The sequence below is a fragment of the Typopeltis vanoorti genome, chromosome 1 (assembly GCF_054136105.1).
Source record: "Typopeltis vanoorti isolate ZY-2024b chromosome 1, IOZ_Tvanoo_1.0, whole genome shotgun sequence".
NCBI lineage: Eukaryota > Metazoa > Arthropoda > Arachnida > Uropygi > Thelyphonidae > Typopeltis > Typopeltis vanoorti.
In genome coordinates this window covers 160203442-160228088 of record NC_143549.1, presented here as the reverse complement: position 1 = coordinate 160228088, position 24647 = coordinate 160203442, and the positions used below count along the sequence as shown (strand labels likewise).

General features: G+C 36.3%; 1 protein-coding gene across 2 annotated transcripts in view; it reads right to left on the bottom strand.

Moving 5' to 3' along the window:
* The window catches only part of fand (Pre-mRNA-splicing factor SYF1 fand), a 425180-nt gene that overhangs the window by 320102 nt on the left and 80431 nt on the right, over positions 1-24647 (bottom strand). For both annotated transcript variants that reach the window (XM_090399826.1, XM_090399816.1), the window contains one exon: positions 6089-6286. In XM_090399826.1, the coding sequence (XP_090255952.1) occupies positions 6089-6286 (198 nt within the window). The remainder of the gene's footprint in view (positions 1-6088; positions 6287-24647) is intronic.

Here is a 24647-nt window from a genome sequence, read left to right as displayed (position 1 = left end):
GAACTCGTATAAGTAAATATGACCTCTCCATTGATTCTGCCTTAGTATCACCACTTCTGGGTCTGGCTCCCACTGACGAGACCTTAATAAAGGTTAAAACTAGTTGGAAGCTTGGGTGAGAACCGGTTGGCTCTACACCGTGGCAGAGCCAACCGGTTCTCAGAGTTCTTCTCAGTGGCAGGGTGAGCCTGTTATTGAGGAGAACAACTCTTAGTTTCTTCATTTTTGATCCTGTAGGTTGCTCATTATTTCACGAGTTTTTGGAGAGGTTACCCTGCATTTAAACAGGGAAGCCGGTCTGGATAGTGACCAAGGTCACTATCCAGACCGGCTTGATGATGAGAGCTTGGTCCACCTTTACTACGAGTTGCCTCAGTCCTGAAGATACTTCAGGCGCAAACTTTGTTTGCTCGCACTTGGATAAAGGATTAAACTAAATTTATTATATCTTCACAGCTGGGCTACTTGTACATAAAGACTAATAACCACATCAATTGCATTATCCCATAATTTGGCTATTCTGTTGTTTACATTCATATTGAATTCACATCATCATTAAAATTGTGCCTAAACAGAAATTTTTAACTTATATAGGGTCTCAAACTCCAGTTGGTTTCGATGAGCCCTCCAGCTGGAAAGACCTAGATCTGAATCCTGTGTATGACTTGAGGAACCTTTACAGGCGTTTTCAATCAAACGTTAGGAATCCATTAAGGAATAAAACAAGAATTTATAACCAAGTGAAAGAACTTTCAATAACAATGTAACTTGATTTTATAATAATAATTTAATCATCTTTTGTTTATTGATCTGCCCACAGAATGCTTAATCAGTCATCAAATTAGTCTTCTCTCTCTCACACACACACAGATTCCAATAGGAAATCTTTCACTAAATTTGTATCCATCTCTCACACACACACGCACGCACACAGATTATAATATCACTCCATTTTCATTTCCTTATGCAATAATTATTATAATTTCATTACTTTTTCTTGCAATGATATGTATAAGCAGTATTTCTAGGATTTTATTATTATTATTATAGTTATATGTGAACTTCCAAGTAATCCAAGGATTCACTGTGAGAAGCCCACTCTGCTCACTCTGGTTAGAACTCACCTGAAATTCATTCACAGACAATGCGCTGGAACCTCCACCAGCAATCTATTAATTGCATACACAAAGATAAAATTCTAGCTCTCGAATCTACTCATCCTCAACTTTTAGGGATGACTGGATGACTCCTTGTTCTTTCTTCTCTTACCAGATAAGCAAAAATTTCACAACTCCCATCCCATAAAATCCATTTACCAGTTTGTATATCTGTATCATCTGCTCCTACCTATGATGTTCAGCACTCAACATTCCCTTATTTTCAATATTCCATTGTAGATATCTTTGTTACTTGCTCCTATGTCCCTCATCCTCTCAGGACCCTTAAGACCAGACATAAATACTGTAATTCATAACATCTGTAAGTCACATGACCTCCTTATTCTTACACTCCAATGTTTTATTATCAGCACTTTTGCAATGTGGTCTTTGGGATGATACAATTGTATTACTATTACATGATTATAACTTCTATTACAATTCCCTATATGCATCACTATACAAAGAGTCCTAGCCAAAGTTTCTTGGTGAAATATCAGAACTATGTGGCATACTTTCAAAATTATTTCAACAACAACAAAAAAATCCCTTTCATTATTTCATTATCATTATCAATGATGCCCACAGCAGCTTACTTTAATCCTCTTGCTATAATCCTATAACAACAGCTCCTTAATCACTCTACCTAATTTTAGAATATCTAAACCAGCGATTCTCAACCTTTTCTTCGTCACGGTACACTTTTAATAATTTTAAAATTTGGCGGCACACTAACAATAAGATAAATTTAAAAGAATTTTACTTGGTTAATTAATTCATGTACCTATAATATATTTTGTAAAAATAGCATACAATAATAATTTGCAATAAAATATAAAATGAAATTACATTACAAAGTAAACAAAATGTTTATTTAATGATAAATTACATTTAACGCAAAATTTGAGCATGTTTTTTTTTGATAACTTCATTTATATTTGGGCGTATAAATGATAATGCTACTCTCATTTTGTGATCCAGATTTAAAAGTCTGGATCTTTTTTTCGTTTTTATATCGGTCAAAGCCGAAAATCCGAATTCGCACAAATAAGATATGGAAAATTGTAATAACACACTTAAAGTTTGTGATATTGTTGAATAATCATATCTAAGATTAATCCAGAATGAATCAACTGATTCTTCTGAATGTTTTGAAATTAAATCTCGGTTATTACACACAGAAATCAGTTCTTCTTCTTTCAAAGTTAGTTAATACACCGATGTGTCGTTTATCACAAATGGATTCCGAATCCAATCAAATTTTTTTATTTCTAAATTTGGAAAGTAATGAACAATTTTTTGCTCTGGTATTGTCAAATGATCAATAACTATTTTATGAATTATTTTATAACAATCTTTTGGAACTGACTCAAACTTTTCTAAACTACCTTCTTGTGCTTTATTCTTCCATAAAGTAATTTTTTTTTGAAATCCCAACAATTTATCGGTTGAGTTTAAAATATTTTCTTTTGGTCCTTGCAAACTCTTATTTATGTTATTAAAAATAACAAAAATATCAGATGAGTAAGCCAGCTTAGCACACCATATTTTGTCATCCAACAAACCAACAAAATCATTATCTTGTTCAAAAAATATCTTTATCTCGTTTTTTAATTCAAGCACGCGAGACAAAACTTTCCCTCTGGATAACCACCTGACTTCCGTGTGTAGTAACAATGATTCGTATTTAGACTCCATAGCCTGGCATAATTGACTAAACAGGCGACTTTTTAATGGTCTTGATTTTATATAATTAATCATTTTAACACATTGTTCCAGCACTACTTTCAATTCTGATGGTAATTGTTTTGTAATGAGTGTTTCCCGATGCAAAAAACAATATATATGTAACTAATATATCTGCATTATGTTCTCTTACATGTGCTACAAATCCTTTTATAGATCCTGTCATAACCAGAGCACCATCTGTACAAATGCCAATGCACAAATTCCACGAAATTTTAATTTCTTGTAAATAAGAATTAATTTCATTGAAAATATGTTTTCCTGTTGTGAAATCAGATAATTCACGACAACATAAAAACTGATTAATTATATCATTTTCGTGAATGAATCGAACAAATGCAATTAAGTGTGCTTTTCCCGTAATATCAGTGGTTTCGTCAATTTGTAAAGCAAAATTTGAATTTGCAAGAGTTTTAGCAGTATTTTCTTCAATATTTCAGGACAAGTCTATAATTCTGCGATGAATTGTGTCATTTGAAAGTGGTATTTTACAAACATCAATTTCTGCTGATTCACCAACATAAAAACTTATGTTGGTGAATCAGCAGATCATTCTTTTTACAGTTTTACGACAAGCAGGTAATATAATTTCTTCAGCCAAATTATGAGATTTTAATTTGAAAGCAATTAATTCAGCCACTTCATAAGAAGCTGTCTGAGCTTTTTCAGACACACTAATTTGCTTTTTAAAAATCTTTAATTGTTTGGATCTTGCGGATAATGAATTTTGAAAGTAGGCTTTGTCTTTTGATGCTAGCGAAGGATGATTAGTGAGCAGGTGATGTTGGAGCTTGCTCGGAACCATAGCACTGTTTGATAATTTACAACCGCATACCACACACTCAGGAACAGTTTTATCATTTTCCACTGTAGATGTAAATCCAAATTTTAAGAAGTCATCATTATACTTACGATGAACATTACTTTTTTTGGCAGAGGAAACATCTTTATTTGTACTGGGCTTGTTAGCATGATCGCTAGCATCATCATCATTATCGTCGTTAAGCTTTCTTTTTTTTTATCCATTTATCCATTTTAGGGGGTTCATTGAAAATAAAAATAATTTTCTCAAAAAATTATTAAAAACGACATTGTATATTGCCTTTGAATCCGTTTTAATTAAGTTTGACTACACAATATTGTGGTATTGCATGTTACAAAAATGAATTTATAAGTTGTAACTAACTATATGCACACATCAAGTAGGTGACTAGTAGACTAAACTAATATGTAGCTTTGTTAGCCAGTAGCCAGAACTATAATAGCCATGCGCATTGGTTTCAGCCAGTCCCCGCTAGGAAGGTAGAACTGATTGAACCACTTGTCTGACGCCGCTTATGTATGTGTATTCGCAGTGGTGGCACACTTAAAAAATCTCGTGGCACACCAAAATGCCGTGGCACAGTGGTTGAGAATCACTGATCTAAACAAATGGATATTTCCCTTTGAGTTATTCCCACTATTATTAATAAACTAAATGACTAGTCATGGTCCCACAAAAGTACCTTGGTCATTCTCTCTCTCTCTGACTCTGTCCCTCCATACACTACATTCTAGTATATGTTGACAAGTCACTTTATCCATGCTACTAGTTTATTTTCTTTCTAACACACTCAGCAACAAGTACTCAGCCATGGAGAGATTAATAGGATTCCTGAATTCAGGAATAATATGCCCACCATTCCTGAATTTGGGAATCTTATCAACTTTCCCATGACTTTAATTACCACCTAGAGACAACTGGCTGTATCTGTTTTGGCACTACTGTTGTGCAAATGGACAATTTTACCTTCTTTGCACTCTTAAATTTAGGATTCCTCTCACCTGTGCTTACAGAACATGACAGAAGTCAGAAAAGCAGCCACTTATTAGTTCAACTTCTTCATCTACAGCTAATATCATACTAACACTCCATTAAGGAAGGTTATTTTTCACACAATTATTCTTTCTTTCACTTGCTGTAATAACAGAACTCTCTAGGATTTCCTTTAGTTTACTCATCTAATTGATTCTCATCCTCCAATTTTGCTTTTCTTACTACGCATCTCATTCTTGTGACTTATGCATGCAACTCTCATCTCTCTTCTTTCAAAAGTACCTTCATAGTTTTCTTTTAGTGGAGACTATTTATCTATTTAACATCTATCCTATTTATTTGCTTCTAACTTTGGAAATGTAGTCAGATCTACTTCCAAACATTCTTTCAATATTTTCCAGGCACTACAGGTTTCTTTCCTTTGAAATATCTGGCATTAAGGCATCAAATATAAGCTCTATCTATATTTGTCATAATTCTCTGTCCTATAATTCAATACACATCCCCCCACTTCTTACTGATACTAAACTCTCCCTATACCAAATTCCTAGTCATCATCCCTAGTCATTTCGTTTCATATGATCCTGTAATTAGCACAGACAAATTGCAAATGTCTGCAGGCAAAACTTTTCTGGTTGTAAGAGGTTGATATGCTTTCTTATCCCACTGTTTCAAGAAATATGCTGCACTATCTAAATGTGCTGGTGGATGAGTTGCTAGAAGAAGTGTATTGCATCCATGGTCCTTACTACACAGTGTTAGCTGTATATTGGAAACAGTAAATCGGAACAACGTTCACCATAATCATGTGCGTGTTAAGGAGAAATTATCCCAATCAGTTACTCACATGCAAGCAATGGAAATAAAATAAAATAACAAAAATCAAGTAAAAACTGACTGCGTATAATTCCACCTTATCATGCACATCATTAGACTGATTATGATTATTAAACAGCAAATTGGAACAATGTTCACCATAATCATGTGCATGCTGAAGAGAAATTATCCCAATCAGTTATTACGTGTAAGCAATGGAAATACAATAAAATAACAACAAAAATCAAGTAAAAACTGATTGGCATATTCCTCCTTAACATGCCCATGATCACTGTTCACCATTAAAAATCTGAGAGCAGATATGCAGTTAGCATATCAGCTCTCCAGCCAAGAGGATGCGGGTTCGAATCCTGTCAGGTGCATGGATGTAGGTGATTGTCCTAATAGCCAATTACCATATGTACTGCTGTAACCTATGTCCTGGCACAGTATGACCTTTGCTGTCTTTGCACCATAAAAATCAAAAATAACTAACCATTAAATAAAAAATAAAATAAAAAAATGAAATTAATGATCAAAATTTATCTTATACCTTAAGATATCTCCTGTAAACTCGCACTGCTGTCTCAGGAATGTTACACTTACACACAAATTGCAAGTATAATGGCCATATTCTATGATGTTGAGTAATAGGAAGAGCTCTAAGAGCACGATCAAATACTCTTCGCGTCCGGGTTGCACACCGTTGATCCATTAAAAATTGGCAATAATCTAACCATATACGTGGCATCTGCAATAAAATAAGTGGTTTACATTTATTCTGAGAATTCTCTTTACAATGCATCTTCATTTAAGTTACCAACATACAAACAGATTTTTTTTTTAATTAAAAAAAAAAAAACCAGCTAACACCTTTTTATTCCCGTATACGGGAGTAGGCGAGGCCATTTAGCCCTATCTAACTTTTGGAGACTAAGTGGGCAGTTCAATCTCCACTGGTACCCAATCAGAGACAGATGGCCCAAGGCTATCACTAATTAAGCGGCACGCAGTGAAGAGAGACGGCTCAAATGTGCCGCCATCTCGTGGTCCCTAACCCTAACACAATATATTTAATGTCTGAAATAATGTGGGTTCTATGGTCGATTTTCTTGAGTTTACAGGACGAAAAACCCGAGTTTCCGGGAGGAAAAACCTGCTTGCCCGTGCCAAAGATCAACTAACTCGGGAACCGGTAGAAAAAAGGCTTAGAAAAATTTCTTCTAGTCGCCGACTAGACTCGAAACCAAGTCTTCCTTCGTGCGGCCAAGCACGATGGCGTGCAAACGCCACATCCACTGAGCTACACAGGCTACACATTTAAATTAAATGTCTATTTAAAATTATTTCTCTTATTAGGGTTTATATTTAGAGGAAAAACAATCTTCAATTAATAATACTTTTACTGAAATAAAGAGCCAAAAGTCTTCACTTAGGCAATGCACAATTATACAAATTAAGTGGATATTGAATCCAACATTATTTCAAAGCTGAATATATAGAAACTACAAAAGTATCGGCAGATCAAAGCTTAAGCAACCTTTCAGGAGGACAGGAGCAACTCGTGGTAAAGGTGGAGTAAGTTTTGATCACTTTCCTTAGTATTTTCCCTAATGCAAAGCACATCTCCTTGTGGACATGTATGATTATGGGAAGGGTGTCACTACCCAGACTGGTTTCAACCTTTTGTTGAGGTCTCGTCAGTGGGAGGCAGACCCAGATGTAAAATACTCAGCATAGCATCACTGGCCAGAAGGTGAAGCAAGATGCTTTTTTATTCCCCGCTGTCTGATAGAGGTGAAATGAAGAGGAAATATTTATGAGCTATAAGCTCACCCTGGGGGGGGGGGCATGGAGATTACTCAGCATTGCTTGTATTTAGGATGGCTTTTGGCCTCTTGTGTTTGAAGAGGTCTGTTTCATTATAGCTTGCAGCATGTTTCACTAGTTCATTGGAGTTTATTAGATTCCAGTATTACCCCAAGATATTTTGTTTCTGTTTGCCAGGGAATTTTGGTGTTGAACAGGTAAAGGTCCTTGGGAGATGCCAATCTTCTAGTGAAAAGCATCGCAATACTTTTTTGGGGATTCACTTGTAATCTCCATTTGGAGAACCATTGTTCTAGTTTTAGTAATTTTCTTGCAGATTTTTGGTGATGAGATGTGGCTGTAGAGATCTGGCCAGTACTGATGTCATCTGCATAGCCGGCTAAGATGGATGACATACGGTTGTGTGGGATGTCTGCCATATATATCGAGAATAAGATTGGTGCCAGTAGGGACAGCTGGGAAACTCCGGCTGAGATCCATCACCGGGTTGAAACTGTTCCATTTATTTTGACTTGTGTCTGTCCTGGAGGTATGATTTAATTAGATGAATCATTCCTGTTGGTATGCTGGCTGAGATGAGTTTATGTAGTAATCCAAAGTGCCATATCTTATCAAAAGCTTTTGCTATGTCGAGGAAGACCGCTCCAGTGTGTTGATGCCAATTGCAGCAGTGGTGATGTACTCAATTAGTCTATGAATTTGTTGAGTAGCACTGCAATGTTGTCAAAAGCCAAACTGTTCCTTTGGAAGGATATTTAACTCGTTTATTGAGGCTTGGAGTTTGGAGAGAATGATTTTTTTGTCAATTTTGCCTAAGTCAGGCAGATGGGTCAATAGCTTTCAGGCAGGTGTGGATCTTTACCTGGTTTATGCACTGAGACCACATCTGCGACTTTCCAACAGGAGGGGAAATGGTTGAGTCTGAGCATGGTATTAATTATTGTGGTGAGATGTACAACTGCTCTTCAGGGAAGCAGTTTAATAATTATATTCATAATGCCATCAGGACCAGGGGCTTTTTTATTCTTTAGCATCTTTATGACTTTGTAGATTTCTGCTGGTGAGGGAGTTGCAGGTTTGTTAGTGCAGGTATCGGGGAGTTTCAGTACATATCTGACGTGGCGGTGGATTCTGTAGACATGATTGATGTCCAAGTTCTCATCTCAGGCCTAGGTCTGAGTTGAGTGCAGGAAGAGATCTGTTTTTGTTTCTGAGGATTCTTAATATCTTCCAGATGGTGTGTTCACCGGGTGATATAGAGGCTAGTTTGGTTTCCCATGTTTTGTTTCTGTGGGCTTAAGTATTTTGACTCTAACTTCATTGTTTAGCTTGTTGAGGATCTTTTTGTCTTGAGGTGCATGGGTGTTATGGTACCTTTTCCTTGCTTTGTTTTTGTCCCTAATTAAATTCATGATGTCTTCAGGTAGTTGATTAGGCTTAGAGGTGGTTGTAGTACAGGCAACAGCCTTTAAGGCTGTGTTAATTTGCTGGGTCAGACTTTTGAATGCATTTTCAATTTCTTTTTGGAGCTGATGTGAGGAACAGGTCTAGTGTGTTCCAATAGTACTTTTTATAGTTTTTTCCATGAGATGAAAGAATGGGGAGGGGACAGTTGTTCTTGCTTTCCCAGCTGGAGCAGGATTGGGTTGTGATCAGATGTCACCTCGTTTAAGGAGTCTAGGCTATACTGCAGGATAGCTATGTCAAATATGTCAGCTGTGCAGTACATACTGTGATGTGTTGGTTTGGTGGGGCCTGCGACCACTGCGTAGTTTGAACTGGAATAGCTGAAGAAGATGTGGCCATTTCTATTAGTGGTTTTACTGTTCCATGCAGGGTGTTTTGAATTTAGGTCACCGGCAATGATGACTTGCTCTTTATTGCCCAGGACGGCATCCAGATCTGAATGTAGCAGGTTCTTTGATGGTCGGTTGTAGGCTGCATAAAGTTTTAGTTTCCCAGCTGAGGTTGTGGGTACTTCTATTCCTGTGAGCTCTAGATTTCTGGTTTAGGGGTTGGTTATAGAGTGGTGATTGATGTAGTTTTTTATGAAAATGGCAGTGCCACCGCCTCTGTAGTTTAGTCTGTCGTTTCTGTGGAGGTGGTATCCTCTAAGTTTGGGGTTGTCTGCTGGTCTCAAGTGAGATTCATTTATGAGGATGATATCTGGGTTGTATCTCACTGTTATTCTTGTAGATAGACTTATACATTGGTGATACATAACTGTTAATTTTAAGGAAAGACAACGTATACTATTATATTAATTAAATAACTAATTAATACTTCCTATTTTTCAGTATTGTTACATTACCATCTTCAGGGAACATAAAATTTAATGAAATATGCATGCAGGCACATTTCATTAATCCAAAAATCCATAAACAGAATGTGCCATTACGTCCCATTGTGGAAGGCATCGATTCCCCCACATACAAATTAACCAAACATTTAGCCAACGTGCTCACACAATATACTGGCAACACACCTTCACACATAAAAAATTCAGCCCACTTTAAAGCCAATATAGAAAACCTCTCACTCCAATACACTGACATAGTGAGCAGTTTTGATGTCTCCTCCTTATTCACCAATGTCCCACTCAAAGATACTTTGGACCTCATCCAAGGCAAATTTCCTCCCGATATCTCAGACCTATTTCAGTTCACCATGAACTCAGGCCATTTCATTTGGCAAGGAAAATTCTATAAACAAATAGAGGGAACAGCCACTGGCTCTCCTCTGGCCAACTTCTTTATGAAGACCTTTGAAGAAAAAACCTTAAACTCTGCCCCACTTAAACCTATTGTTTGGCTGCGCTATGTAGATGATGTGTTCGCTATTTGGCCGCATGACCTAGACACACTCCAAAACTTCCTATCAAACTTAAACAATCAACACCCCCAGGATCCAGTTTACCTTAGAAAAAGAAAACAATAACAATCTCCCTTTCCTAGTTACTCTGATTACATGCCAGCCTGATGGATCCTTGGCTATCTCAGTTTACAGAAAACCTACACATACAGGTAAATACATTCACCAGCAATCACACCACCCCCACTCCCAACAACATTGGATTATAAAAACCCTATATAACAGGGCAAAATTAATCAGTTCAAATAACAATGCCCTTACTACTGAACTTAATCATATTCTTAACACTTTTGTAGCCAATGGACACAACCCCCATAAAAACCAAAATATTAAAACCAGTTAACCTTAATCCCCCCCCCCCGCTCCTTTAGAGTAGTCCCTCCACAACAGGGACTACTCTAAATCTATCACTATTCCTTATATTCGGGGTACTTCTAAGTTAAAAAAATCCTAAAAAAATATCACTTGACAACTTGTTACAAACCACATAAAAAATTGGCATCTCTTATCCGCTCTCCCAAGGACCAGCCACTTCCTCTAGACCTACCTGGATTTTACCAGGTCCCTTGTAGTTACCTGTCTAAAATCTGGAAGGATGGATCTATCTCCATGGGAGCAAAGTTGAGGATTTTGGATGCAGTTGTTTTTCCAACAGCAACTTATGGATGCAAGACTTGGAACCTAAAGAAGTCAGATAAGAAATGGATATCTGCTTTTGAGATGTGGTGTTAAAGAAGGCTGTTGAGGATATCATACACTAAAGGCATACAAATGATTGGGTGTTAGAAAAGATTAGTAGAACTTTAAGGCTCCTTAAGGATATTGACAGAAGAAAGTTAAGATATTTTGGACACGTAGAAAGGATGGAAGGAGGACTTCTCAGAACAGTAATAGAAGGTAAAGTTCCTGGAAAAAGAGGCAGGGGTAGACCATCAATGAGATGGATGGATGGCGTGTGTGGAGTGACTGATCTTCAGAGAGTTGAGGCTGCCAGAAGGGCAAACAACAGGACTACATGGCGAGGCCTAGTGTGGAACATCATCGAGCATTGGAGTGACCATACGGCATCTGTAGATGCCCAGTGAACACAGACAGACTTGTAGTTGCAAACTGTCTTACTACAACCAAACAGGCAGGACAGCTAATATCAGGATATCTGAACATAAGGATTATATCCGTTTCCAGCATTATAGCCACTCAGGACTTGCTAACCATGCTTTGGACGCCCGCCATAAAATACGTTGGAAGAAAGCCACCTTACTACACTGCAGCAAGTTTAAATATGAGAGATTATTCTTAGAATCAGCCTCAGCTTTAAGAAACTCCCCAAACCTCAATAAATTTGGATACATGAGACTGCCCCAAATATGGGAGGCATGCATTCTTAGAACATCAGCCCAACAGTCAAGATTAATACCCAATTTGGCCCACTAGGTGGCTCCCTTTAGGACTCTAGGACTGACTTCAGTTGTTGTCTTCAGCCATATTTGTTCAGTGTTAGTGCCTGCGTGCACATTTCATTAATTTTTATGTTCCCTGAAGATGGTAATGTAACATTACCGAAATATAGGAAGTATTAATTAAAGTTATTTAATTAATATAACAGCACATGTTGTCTTTCCTTAAAATTAACACTTATGTATCTCACTGTGAATTCCTGAGGTTCCAGAACATTGTTTTTAAGGCCATTTGCATTCTACACGATGATCTGTAGAGAATCTGGGGTGATTTTGTTTCTATGCATTTATGAGGATGGATTGCATTTCCTTGTAGAAATCTTTTTCTAGAGTTCGACGAAGGGTTAGATCTGCTAAAGTTCTACAGCATATTTGCGAGTGAGAGAGGTTGTAATGATGGCTGCTAGATTTGGGTTGTACTGTTCATGTATGGCCTTTGTTGATGGACTACGTCTGCGTATCTTTGTCTGCCTTTTGGAGCTTCAGGTTGCGACAGTTTGTCCTCGGTCGTATTCTGTCGACCTCTGGGGATTGAGGAGCTGGAGCTACTCCTACTGGTTTCTGTAGACTAGTAGAGGAGGCAGATCATCTGTTTTTTTGGGTGTTGTATACATCCTTTGTAGTTTGCTGGGTGAGAGCCACTGCAGTTTGCACATTTAGCCGGGGTGGAGTTTGACTTGGTGCAGGTGATTGTGGGGTGGCTCAAACCACATTTTAAGCAATTATATTCTGCTTTACACAACCTCTGGGCATGATCAAACGTTTGGCACCTGTGGCACAGTCCTGATGAGGCCCTTTTTCTTAGGGTTCTGGGCTAATTTTTAGTCCACAAATCGATGTTAGGTTGTAGATGTTTTTGTATGCATGGTGGATCACTACTAAGATGAGTGGCATTGGACTTATTTTTTGTTCTGGTCATTCTGCTGACCTTGATAGGTGGTAGGTCTTGATAGTGGAGATCAGTGGCAATATCTTCTCTATGTATGTCCTCAGATACTCCACAGAGAACCACCTTCAGGCTCTTCTCTGAGTCGAAGGTGTGGTATTGTACACCTTTGATGTCTAGCTCCTTCATGAGTCTTCAGTAGTCCAATAGAGTAGTAGATGGATTTTGATGCCATCGTCTAAATTCTTAGCTGTTGTGTAAGCTATCTGCAAGCTAGCCATGGTGGCCCTTATTGCCGTCCACCTGCTCTTTTATCTTAGGATAATTTGGGGCACTTTCTCTTTAGTGGAGGCAGGGAAGTCAGAGTTGTGTCCGTCTTCGTCCATGCCTTCATCCTTGGGTATGATGTATTTTGTCTAATGCAAAGCACATCTCCTTGTGAAGATGTATGATGCTGTGCATTATGGGAAGGGGGGTTACTATCCTGACTGGTTTCGACCTTTGTTGGTCGAAACCTTTCAGGAAAGAATGGTTTCGACCATTCTTTCCTGAAAGGTTGCTTACGCTTGGATCCGCCGATACTTTTATAGTTTCTATATTAGGCACAAAACTCTTGTAGTTTCTATATATTCGGCTTTGAAATAAAGTTGGATTCAATATCCACTTGTATAATAATACTTTAACTTAGTAATTGTTAAGTACTTAACAACCTGTAATCATTATCATCATTAAATTACTCATATACAGGGTGTTCGGGATAAATTTGACAGTTTCGTAAGGAAAAAGAAAATCTTCTTTGTATCTATTAAATTTAATGAATTGACAAAAAAACATTACAGGCAGAGTTAATTACAATACTATCAACAAGATTTACTCAAAATAACCACCATTAGCATCGATCACAGCTTCAATTCTGCTTCGGAACCTCGAACAAGCTGATGCTACAGTCTCCCTGGGAAGGGCCGCAAAAACTGTTTTAATTTTATCCATTAACTGGGCTTTTGTATTACTGGAAGTGCGATTGGTGTCTTTTTCAACTGCGCCCCATACAAAATAATCCATGGGGTTAAGGTCTGGGGAGTTTGGAGGCCAAACATTTGGACTGGTGAAGTCGTAGAAATTTTCAGACAACCATTTTTGACTTTTCCCAGAGGTGTGGCAAGGGGCCGAATCCTGCTACCATACATACAGCCTACCATTGGCTACCCTTTTTATCCAGGGCTTGACTACAGTTAGCAACTCCACGAACAAAGCCCGAATTCCAATGCCAGGGTTCTTCAACACCTGTTCCTGCAGATTTGCGAGGAATTCTGCTGTACGAACGCAATCAGATCGTCTGCTAGGGATCTTTCTTCTTGCTACATCCTCGTAGTCACCATTGCAAGTCTCTAGTTCATGCCTGATTGTTTTTACTGTATTCAGGGAGCATTGGGCAGCAGTCGTAATATCCTTATTTTGATGGCGGGCACGAATCATCATGATACAAGTTATTCTCTTCCATGATTCAGGTGGGTTCCAGCTATCCATCCTTTCTGACATCTTGTATATGAATGAAGAAGGGTCCAAACTTTTAAATGAAGAGAAGTGTGTGTTAATACATGTAACTTACGGAAAAATATAATTAATTATAAATATGTCAAATTTATCCCGAACACCCTGTATATACTCTCAAGGGGTGTACAGGATATGATAGTACTACATGAAAAATTACATCATTACCAACCTCCTATCTACAATTTCCCTCCAAATCAGTCTAACTTATCAAGACTCCAACATTATCAGATCTGATATTTCTATCTTCTAAGAGACACTTTTTACTGTATCAATCCACCTATATCTTGGTTTTCCTCTGAGTCATTTTCCTACCAACCTGGCAGAGAACACTTGTTTTGCCAATCTTTCTTCTTCCATTCTGTTTAAATGACCATACCACCTGAGATTAGCTCCACTAAAGCATTCCTGGATGCTGCCAATGTCAAATTCTTTCCTAATATCCTCATTTTTAATAACATATTACCACTGATGTCATCTGTTCACCCCTAATCTTTCTCAGGACTCTCATATCTGCGGTCTCTAGTCTTTGGTGTTTTATTTTTCTGACCCAGATCTCAGATCCATAAGTTAAAATTGGTTTAAACATTGTCTTGTATATAGCTAATTTAGTGTTTTGGCTAATTTCTCTCTTATTCCATATAAATTTATTCAGTTGACTTCCTACCACTCCAGCTTTGTTGATTCTGTTGTCTATTTCCATATTTAATTTTACCATCTTCACTAAAAATCGTGCCAAAGTATCTGAAATGTTTGACTTGTTCTATAGGTTCTCCATTCATAATGCAGTTGATATTTTCAATCTTTCTGCCTATTTTCACTGTCTTTGTCATGTGGCCACACCTTATCTATTACAACAGTTATTCGATTTAGTCAGGGAATCTTGCAGACTTGTAGCAGATTTATTTAGAAGTATAACATCATCTGCATAAAGCAAATAGCTAACATTAACATTTCCAATTTTGATATCTGGTTTAATACCACTTTTCTTCGTAATGTAATCCATATAGATAATGAATAGCAGAGGGAATAACGTACATCCTTGTCTCACACCAGATTTAACATTAAACCAACTGCCTGTACTTCCTTCAACTCTAACTGATATTTTACAACTCAAATACAGACTAAGTATTGCTTGATACAATGCCCTATTGACACCATATAACTGTAGCATATTGAATAGTTTCTCTCTTGGAACCTTGTCATATGCCTTTTCCAGATCTACAAAACTTAAATAGAGATCTTTGTTATATTCCCATGATTTTTCAACTATCTGTCGTAAAGTGAAAATCTGATTCTGACAGCCTCTGTTTGGCCTGAATCAGTTGTCTTCAGTTCTCTTCCACAATCCTTCTCAACCATTTCTCAAGTATACTTGCATATATCTTACCAGGAACACTCAGTAATGAAATGCCTCTGTAATTCTCACATTCAGTTTTATTTTCCTTTTTATATATGGGTACTATGAGAGCTCTACTCCAATCATCTAAAATTCGTCCGTCTGTCCAGGCGTTCTGAACTATGCAGTGCAGCCAGTGAACAACTTTTATACCTCCATACTTGAGCATTTCTGGTCGAATATCATCTACTCCTGCTGCCTTTCCACATTTCAGGCTTTTGATGGCTTTTACTACTTCAAGTATGGATATGTATTCCTGACTACATGCGTGGTCAGTATTTTTTACCACTGTGCTGTCATCACTGCTTGTTCCATTTAGCAATTTTTTGAAGTAATTATACAATATTTCAAGATATCTTTTTCTCCTGTTTTCTTGTCACCTTTATCATCTCCGATTCCTCATACAGCACTCTTTCCTCCATTTCTAAGCTACATCAATAACCTCCAGAATATCTTGCCACCTTCTTGATATTTATTTTCTGTTCTTACCAAAGTCCTCCCATGACTTTTGTTTAGCTAGTTTTACACAGTGTTTAGCTGTCTTACATTTGTCTCTGTATTCTCTAAGAGCACAAGCTGACTTATTTGCTTTTGATATGCTTTCTTCTTTTCCTTCACTGCCTGTTTAGCTTCCTGTATCCACCATGGAGTTCTGATTTTTCTATCCTTACAGACAACCTCACCACATGCCTCTCTGGCTGAATCAATCAATGTTTTATTCAGGGCTTGCCACTGAATCTCCAAGGTTTGGTTCCTGTTCTCGAACTCTTTCATTTTTTCTTCAATAATCTTTGTGTATTTTAGTCTACAGTTCACATCTGAGAGCTGCTCGACTTTTATTCACTTTAAAACTTTCTTACATGTTCTTCTTTTCAATATGAAATTCAATTTAATCCTTCTCAAGACTAAATGATGATCACTTCCAATTTCAAATCCTCTGTATACTCTGGTGTCCTTCACCAAGGAGAAAATATTACTATCAGCAATAACATAGTCAATGAGACTTTTCTTATTCCTTGCCTCTTCTCTCCGTGTGAATTTGTGTGTGTGTTTTTATGTTGGAACGTTGTGTTAGTAATAACCAGTCCATGTTCTGAGCAGTATTTCTCCAGTATAAATCCAACAGATATTTGCCATTATTATTAACTTTGCACTTTTCTCAAAATTTTTCGAATATATTTTTGTATACCTGACAATCATTTCCTACTCTGCTATTCATATTCCCAACAATGACCAACTTTTCCTTTTTCATTGTGTCTTCATTTCATTTACTCTTTTTTCTAGATTATAGCTCTCACACAGGGCAGAGCATATCTGGCATAACTTTAGCAATGACAGCAGTAATTCTGGAACATAGCTCATCCAAATGAGCTGGTAATGGTGGTACAAACACCTGATCTTTCACAAAGCCCCACAAGAAAAAATCTAACAGTGTAAGGTCGGGGGAGCGCGGTGGCCATGCTACAGGCATCCCTCTACTACATGATCGCCATATAAGACAAGGTCTAAATTTTAGCCTATTTTTTAGGTTTTAAGCTTATGTCAGTTGTATACGATGATCCCCCAATTTCTTCTTTCTTGTATTAATGCAACGTTAGGTATTGTTGTTATATCCGTTATATTTTTATATCTATGCATATCTATTATTTTGCATAGCATAGATTTAGTAGTTATGCGAATTATCCTAATTAAAAGTGATTAGCCCCAATTTTAATTCATTATTAATTTAGCATTTTTTTTTTTTAATTTTAGGATTATTAAAATTGTTATCATTTAAAATCATGGAACCAGCAACAAAACAAAGAAAGTATGAAGCTCAATGTAAAATAAGGGTAAATTGAAATGGCAAAGCAAACTAATAACTGTGCTGCTGCAAGGAAGGTTGACATAACCGAGAAGTGGTAAGAGAATGGAGGAAGAAAGAAAATATTTTAAAAACACTGCCAAAGAAAAAATGTGCGATGAGAACAGGGATCACTGGATGGTTGCAACTGGAAAATCAGATGCAGAATGGGTATTCGAACAAAGGCAGAATGGTTATCTTGTTACTAGAAATATGATTAGAGCATATGCACTAAATGGTCAAGATTGAATCTGGATGAGTGTATAGAATTTCAAGCTACTTTAGGATGGTATAATTGTTTTATAAACAGGCAAAATCTGGTAATATGACAAAAAAAACACGAAAATTTCTCAAAAACTACCAGCAGATCTTGACCACAGATTTACCAATTTCCATAAATTTATTATTCAGTTGAAACAAGAACATAATTTCTCGAAAAAATAACACAAAAATTGCTGTTATACCAGGTGGTTTAAGTTCTATATTGCAACCACTAGATGTCTGCTTGAACAAACCATTTAAAGATCACATGCGAGAAGAGTGGAATAATTGGATGTTGACTGGTGAAAAATCATTTGCAAACGGTTTTAAAAGAGGTATACCGTGAGTAGACATATTGATACAAAATTAATAACGGAAAAAACTCATGTACAAAGATTATTTAATAGTATAATTTTCGCCTGTGTGTCACAGGCATCTTCAGTACATTAAGCTCAAATTAACCAATAAGTGACAATTCCAAAAAAGCGCCACCTAAGTAGCTGGTGTAAGATAACTGAAACGATCAATAACTTCCTTAAAAATAAAAAATAAATTAATTAATTAAAAAAATTAAAAAAAAAAAATCAAGACAATAAAAAGTTAGGAAAGATTTGCTGATTTGTAAAGTACTATCTCCCATAAAGGGGATAGACGTAAGCTGTCGGATCTGTTTAAGTTTGGAAAATGATGTAGAGTTTCACATGTTTCTTTATAAAGGCGTTCCATGAGAAACTGACTTTTGTGAAGAACTATTGTCTTTCTCCAATGAACTCTGTGTCTGGTGAGGATGGTATGTTCTGCAAGTCCAGACTTTTCAGGTTTAAAGTATTCAATATAAGATTGGTGTTCTTCTAGCTGAATAGAGGCAGATCTTCCCATTTTTCCGAAATAAGATAATCCACAAGAGCACGGAATCTGGTAGACACCTGGATGATTAAGATGTGGAAGCTTGTCCTTAGGAGAAGTGAGAAAGGGGAAGATTTTTCTAAACGATCGAAAGGCAACAAAAATATTCAGTGGTTTTAAAACTTTTGCTATACGTTCACTGATGTCTTGTACATAAGGGATAGTAATGCACGTTGTTTCTTCTGTGTTTGAAGAGGAAGACATATTAAAACTACTCAAAGTTCTTTTAATGAAGCAATTCTTATAACCATTAGATAGAAAGGAAGAAGTTGTATATTGTAGTTCTTTCTGTAAAAGATCGTCTGAAGAACAAAAGGAGTGGGCCCGATGAACCAGTGTTTTAATAGTTCCTGCGTTTTGACTGGGATGGTGATGAGATTCCGCATGGATATAATGGCCTGTATGAGTCTGCTTTCTATAAACTGAGAAATGTAGGTTACCATCTGGTTGGCGAAGAATTAGAAGATCTAAAAAGGCTAACTGCTTATTTGATTCTACTTCTAGAGTAAACTTGATCCTAGGATGAAATGCGTTTAACTTAGTGAGAAATTGTTGAAGTTCATCCCAAGAGCCATTCCATACAGCAAAAATGTCATCGACATATCTGAACCAATGAGTAGGTCTGGGAGAAATGTTGTCAAAGATACGTTGTTCAAAATGTTCCATAAAGAAATTGGAGATAGCAGGAGAAAGAGGATTACCCATTGCTGTTCCTTCAATTTGTTGATACAACTTATTTTTAAAGGAAAAATAACCAGAATTTATTACAAAATCAAATACGTTTACAATGTCTGAAGGAAATTCCTGTTGTAGTAATTCAATGCTTTCCGAAAGGGGCACATTTGTAAATAAAGAAACAACATCTAAACTGATCATGATATCAGAAACGTCCAAATGAAGATCTGAAATTTTATTTTTGAAATCCAAAGTATTTTTTACATAAGTATCAGTTCTTCTAGTTGAAGAGGAGAGTAAATTTGATAAAAATTTTGAGATTTTGTAAGTGTTTAAAGCATTGAAATCACTGAAGAATAACAATAATTTAATTATTACGAAAGCTGATAAGGGGAAGGCTGTAGTGATTCAAGATAGGAAGGAATATGAGAGAAATATGTCTCTTTTACTTTGCGACTATTCAACTTATAGGCCTCTTACATCGGATCCTACCAGGAGTCAATTGAAGAGACTTAATTCTCTTATAGATAATGTATCTACATGGAATGAAGATCAAAAGAAAAAACTTAAAACCTTCTTTGGTCGTCCACCTAGATTGTATGGTCTTCCAAAAGTTCATAAACCAGGCATTCCGTTAAGACCAGTCGTAGATTGTATAGGTTGCCCCACTTACAAAATCTCAAAATTTTTATCAAATTTACCTGATTCGAACTGGGATCCATATGACGATCATTTAAACAACGAACCTCAAGAACTACTTTCAACAGATGAAGAAAATTAACATGAAAATTGAGGTTAATAATTATTATTTAAGCCTTACATCTATTGTAATATTTTAAATAAATTTATGTAAACAAAAAAATTAATCAGATTTGTTTATAAACACTGCCTATTTTCTTATATAACGATGTATTGTAACTACCTAAATGTTCATCCAAGAAATTAAGCTTCCCTTTTTATACTCGCTGTATAAGACCCATGATTTTGAGGGGTTTTCTGTAGTATTTGAGAGTCGTCTTATACACAAACATATACAGTAGTTATTATCAGAGACAATGTTATAGTGAACTGACCACCACTCTGCTTTTTTACAAGAGTGTAAAAACACAAACATATGCTGGTCAATATTTCTTTACTTTAAGCTTCAAACACCTATTGAACCAGTTGCTCTTCCTTATCTTTCATTACATCTACCTCTGTTCTATGGAAAAAAGTCTCCCTCACTGTGTCTTCCTCAAAAACTACTACTTCAGCTATCCAAGAAACACATCGACATATGTCTTCTTTCTCCTTACATTTTTGGCCACACACACACACACACACAAAACAGCACTAATGTGCTATAAGTGTTTCACTTTTTCATATGTAGGGTTGATATTAAAAAAGTTTTGAAGATGTAGAAAAAGGCATATGATTAGCGAATCAAACTGCAAATTATATGTAGAAACACTACACAGAGTATGTATATAGCCTATGTCAGCAGTCGGAACTGAAGGAGGTAAAGGAAGATGGTTTGATGTAAAATTAGATGTAAGAAAGGACATATATTCTTCGTATACACTTTCATCTGCACGAATCACATTATGAAGGAAAGTGGGTAAATCCGATATCAAAATCTGAAATACTGAACTTAGCTGTTTACATGATGCAGAAGATGTTTTATGCTTCTAAATAAATTCACAATTAAACTGAATGACTTCTGTTAATTTGGTATAAAAATAAGCAATAAAAAGACCAAAACTATAAAAACAAGCATGAACATGAAAAACATTAAGCACATTCTCAGTGAGGATCCTACAAAACAAGTAAAACATTTCAACTATATAGACACAATAAAGATAGTAAATTAAATAATGGGAACAGAACAGAATAAGTAAACTGATATGATGAGGAGTTGAATACATACAGAATAAAAAAGAAATTAGCCAAACACTACATCAGTAGCAGTATATAAGAGTGTTCTTAACATGAATCTCGGAGTTAAGAGTTTAGAAATAAAATAATAGTTGATCAAGAATACAGATGTAGACTACAGATGAAAAATTTTTGAGAAAAATTAAATTGAACAGATGGCATCAGTGACAGAATCATGTTAAAAACAAAAGATATTAGAAAGAACTTAACATATTAGTATTCATGAATGTGTGTGGTACAGTCACTTAACCAGAATGGCAGAGAAAAGTGCTATAATAAGAAGGAAAGGACCCAGAGGATAACCAAGATCTAAGTGAATTGATGACCTTAGCAGTGTTTTAGAGAGTGAAACATAAATTAACACTATTTGGAAGCTTGACAAATAGATTAATTTAGAAGAACTGATAAGAAGCCTAGTAATAATGCAAACTTAGTAATCTTACAGCATTCTGTACACCCCTTGATGATACAAAAGTTTGATAATGAATATTAATTACATTCAGCAATAATCTGATATCCAGATAATTTGTCTTTTGCTTATAACAGTGTCAATATAGTTGTTTGGCTGTTGCACAGTTACTCTTTTTTGCCTCTGATCCAGTTTTTTTTTCTCTCTCTCTCTCACACACACAGAGAGAATATTTTCTGTCATTTAGGGATTTTTCCCCCCTTTCAAATCTGATGCTTGATTTTGTTTTCAACTAGTTGCAATTCATTTAATTTTAATTATACAAATTACTGTATCATCAGAAAAAAAAACTGTATTGCATATATGTATTGTCTGATGGATTGTAGATAAAAAGAAAGGTTTTTATTTTCTTCAATGCCTATCAGGTAGTATCAGGTAGTAACCATGCAAATGTAGTGTAACACTTCAACACAGACAGATCAAGTTCGATATGACTGCCTCCAGTAATGCTGCAGATGTCCCATCTATAATCAATTTCCTGCCACACACGGCAGAGCATATCTGGCATAACTTCAGCAATGACAGCAGTAATTCTGGAACATAGCTCATCCAAAGGGACTGGTGGTACAAACACCCAATCTTTCACAAAGCCCCCACAAGAAAAAAATCTAATGGTGCAAGGTCGGAGGAACACGGTGGCCATGCTACAGGCATCCCTCTACCAATCCATCTGCCTGGAAAATCAGTGTCGAGGTACGACCTTATGTCTATCAGATAATGAGGAGGTGCTCTATCTTGCTGGAAATGTAAACATCCATTGTAGTCATTGTCATCTAATTGTTGTATTAGGTACCATTGCAGCATGTCCAGACACACACCACCAATAACAGTAGGCTCAAAAAAATGTCCATACACTTTCTTCTTGCTTATGGTGCAAAAAACGTTGGCCTTTGGACTAACATTTTTTTGCACCATCCACAAGTTTTACAATGGTGTGTGGATTTTTGTTTCTCCAAATTAATTCTGCAGTTGTGTTTACTTGCCCATTTACGTGAAAAATGCACTCATCATGCAAAATGATCATGTCCAAAATGTTCTCGTTTTGTTCTATCCTACTGATCATTTCCATACAGAAATTCTGGCATATCTTCTTATCGTCTTTTTTTCAAATGTTGTACGAGGATAAATTTGTAGGTCCTTAAATGTAAACACTGTCATAAAACATACTACACAGTCACATGTAGAATTCCAATTTGGCAAGATGCTCATCTGGTTGACTTTCCAGGGCTTCTCTGGAAACTTTCCCGAACTTCTTCCACAACAGCATTGGCAGCACACGGCCTTCTTGTTGACCTTGGATGATACACAGAATAGCCTGTTTCCACAAGATTCTTGTGCCATGTGTAGACTGTGCACCTACTAGGAGGTTCTTTGCCGTATTGCATGAGGAAATTTCTCTGAACTTGAGTTGCAGACTTCATTTTCTCAAACCAAAACACACAATATGCTCGCTCTACACCATCGAAAGTCGCCATTTTCAAATGGTGTGATGTATCATGCCATCTAATGTTGTCATTTGGTAATAAAGTTACAGGACCAAAAATTGATGTGTTGCACTATATTATGACACTGATCTTTTGTATGTCTTCTAAGTTATTCTTTGTTCTCCTGCAAAGTTGTATACACCTTTTGAAACACACTGTATAATCCAGTAATCATCATCATCACTACCAACATCTAGTCACTCAAAAACAAATATGGCTGTCTTCAAAAATTAATCTACTACTGTGTCCAGAGGTATGATCTGCATAATCTTTCAGCTGATATGTTTCCTGCATGCAGGTCAAAAGCATATCTCTATGCAATCTGACACTCTTTCTTCCTTCTCTTTTCTCAGTCTGAGATCTTTGAGATCCTGTAGTGTCTATAGCAGCTCAAAATCGTGATATCCTGATCCTGCCTTTCTCCATTTCAAATGATCTAGAACCAAACCTTCACAGTTGTTTATGTTTCTTCATATTTACCTTGAAGTTATTCTGAAAGCACTTTTTTGCTTCCTGCCCCTCTCCTCAATCTTGTTCTCTGACTCCTTCAGTTCCGAGATCACTTTTGGGAGGCAGGTATCTGACTTATGAATAACATTACCAATCTAGCAAAGTTTATGGATTACCATTCCCTCAATCAAATTCTAATGTCAGTGTGTGTGTCTTTCTAGTAAATCTTAAAGATTCTGCAAAGGTAATGGCAGGAGTATAAATCCAGGTTTCTGGGTATGTGTTATGTGGCTTGCATTTTGCAAAATACAACAACAAAGATGCAGTGTAGATGAAAAACCTTATAAACTAAGAATGTAGTATATACAATATATACACAAAAACACAAGGTAAAAGTATTATTTATTAAATATAGTAGCATATATTTCAGTCTGAAATTAACAGACCATTGTCAGTGGGTTAAAAAACAGTTATTACAAGATAGAATGCAAACGATTTATTTATTTGCAATAGAATGAGCCGAATAATGTTAAATCACCAATAGCACTATGCTTTAACTGAAGAAAAGGTTAATCATAACAATGTAAAAATAAATTGCATATATAATATAACTTACATCATACTCAACAGACCATCAAATAGATGTTACTACATCTAGATGGTTTCTTTCTATCTCTATAAAATACCAGTCTTGGTTTAAGAATGTGGTTGTATCAGGGATATCCCAGTCATCAAATACTCATTTTCTCAAGCTTTTAAAAAGATGCACAACAGCTTCAATGCTTAATTTCCTCATTGATGTCAGCACTTGTTGAAAGTTAGCTACCAAACAGGAAGAAATTGTTGCATTTTTCAGGTTACTACTGACACACGAATGACAGGTACTTGCACCAAATCAGCTGGTACGAGTATCTTGCATCATTATGAGAATTCCATTAATGAACGTTTTGGACCTGAATACAAAGTTGCAGAGTGTAACATTTAAAATTTGGAAAGAATGGAATGCCACATATTCAGGTGTGGTTATGTAGCTAGAAAGTGAAGAAGATAAGGGACCTGATATGACAGAAGACAATGACCTAAAGTTAGCATTAGTGGACTAGCAGGTAATTAATC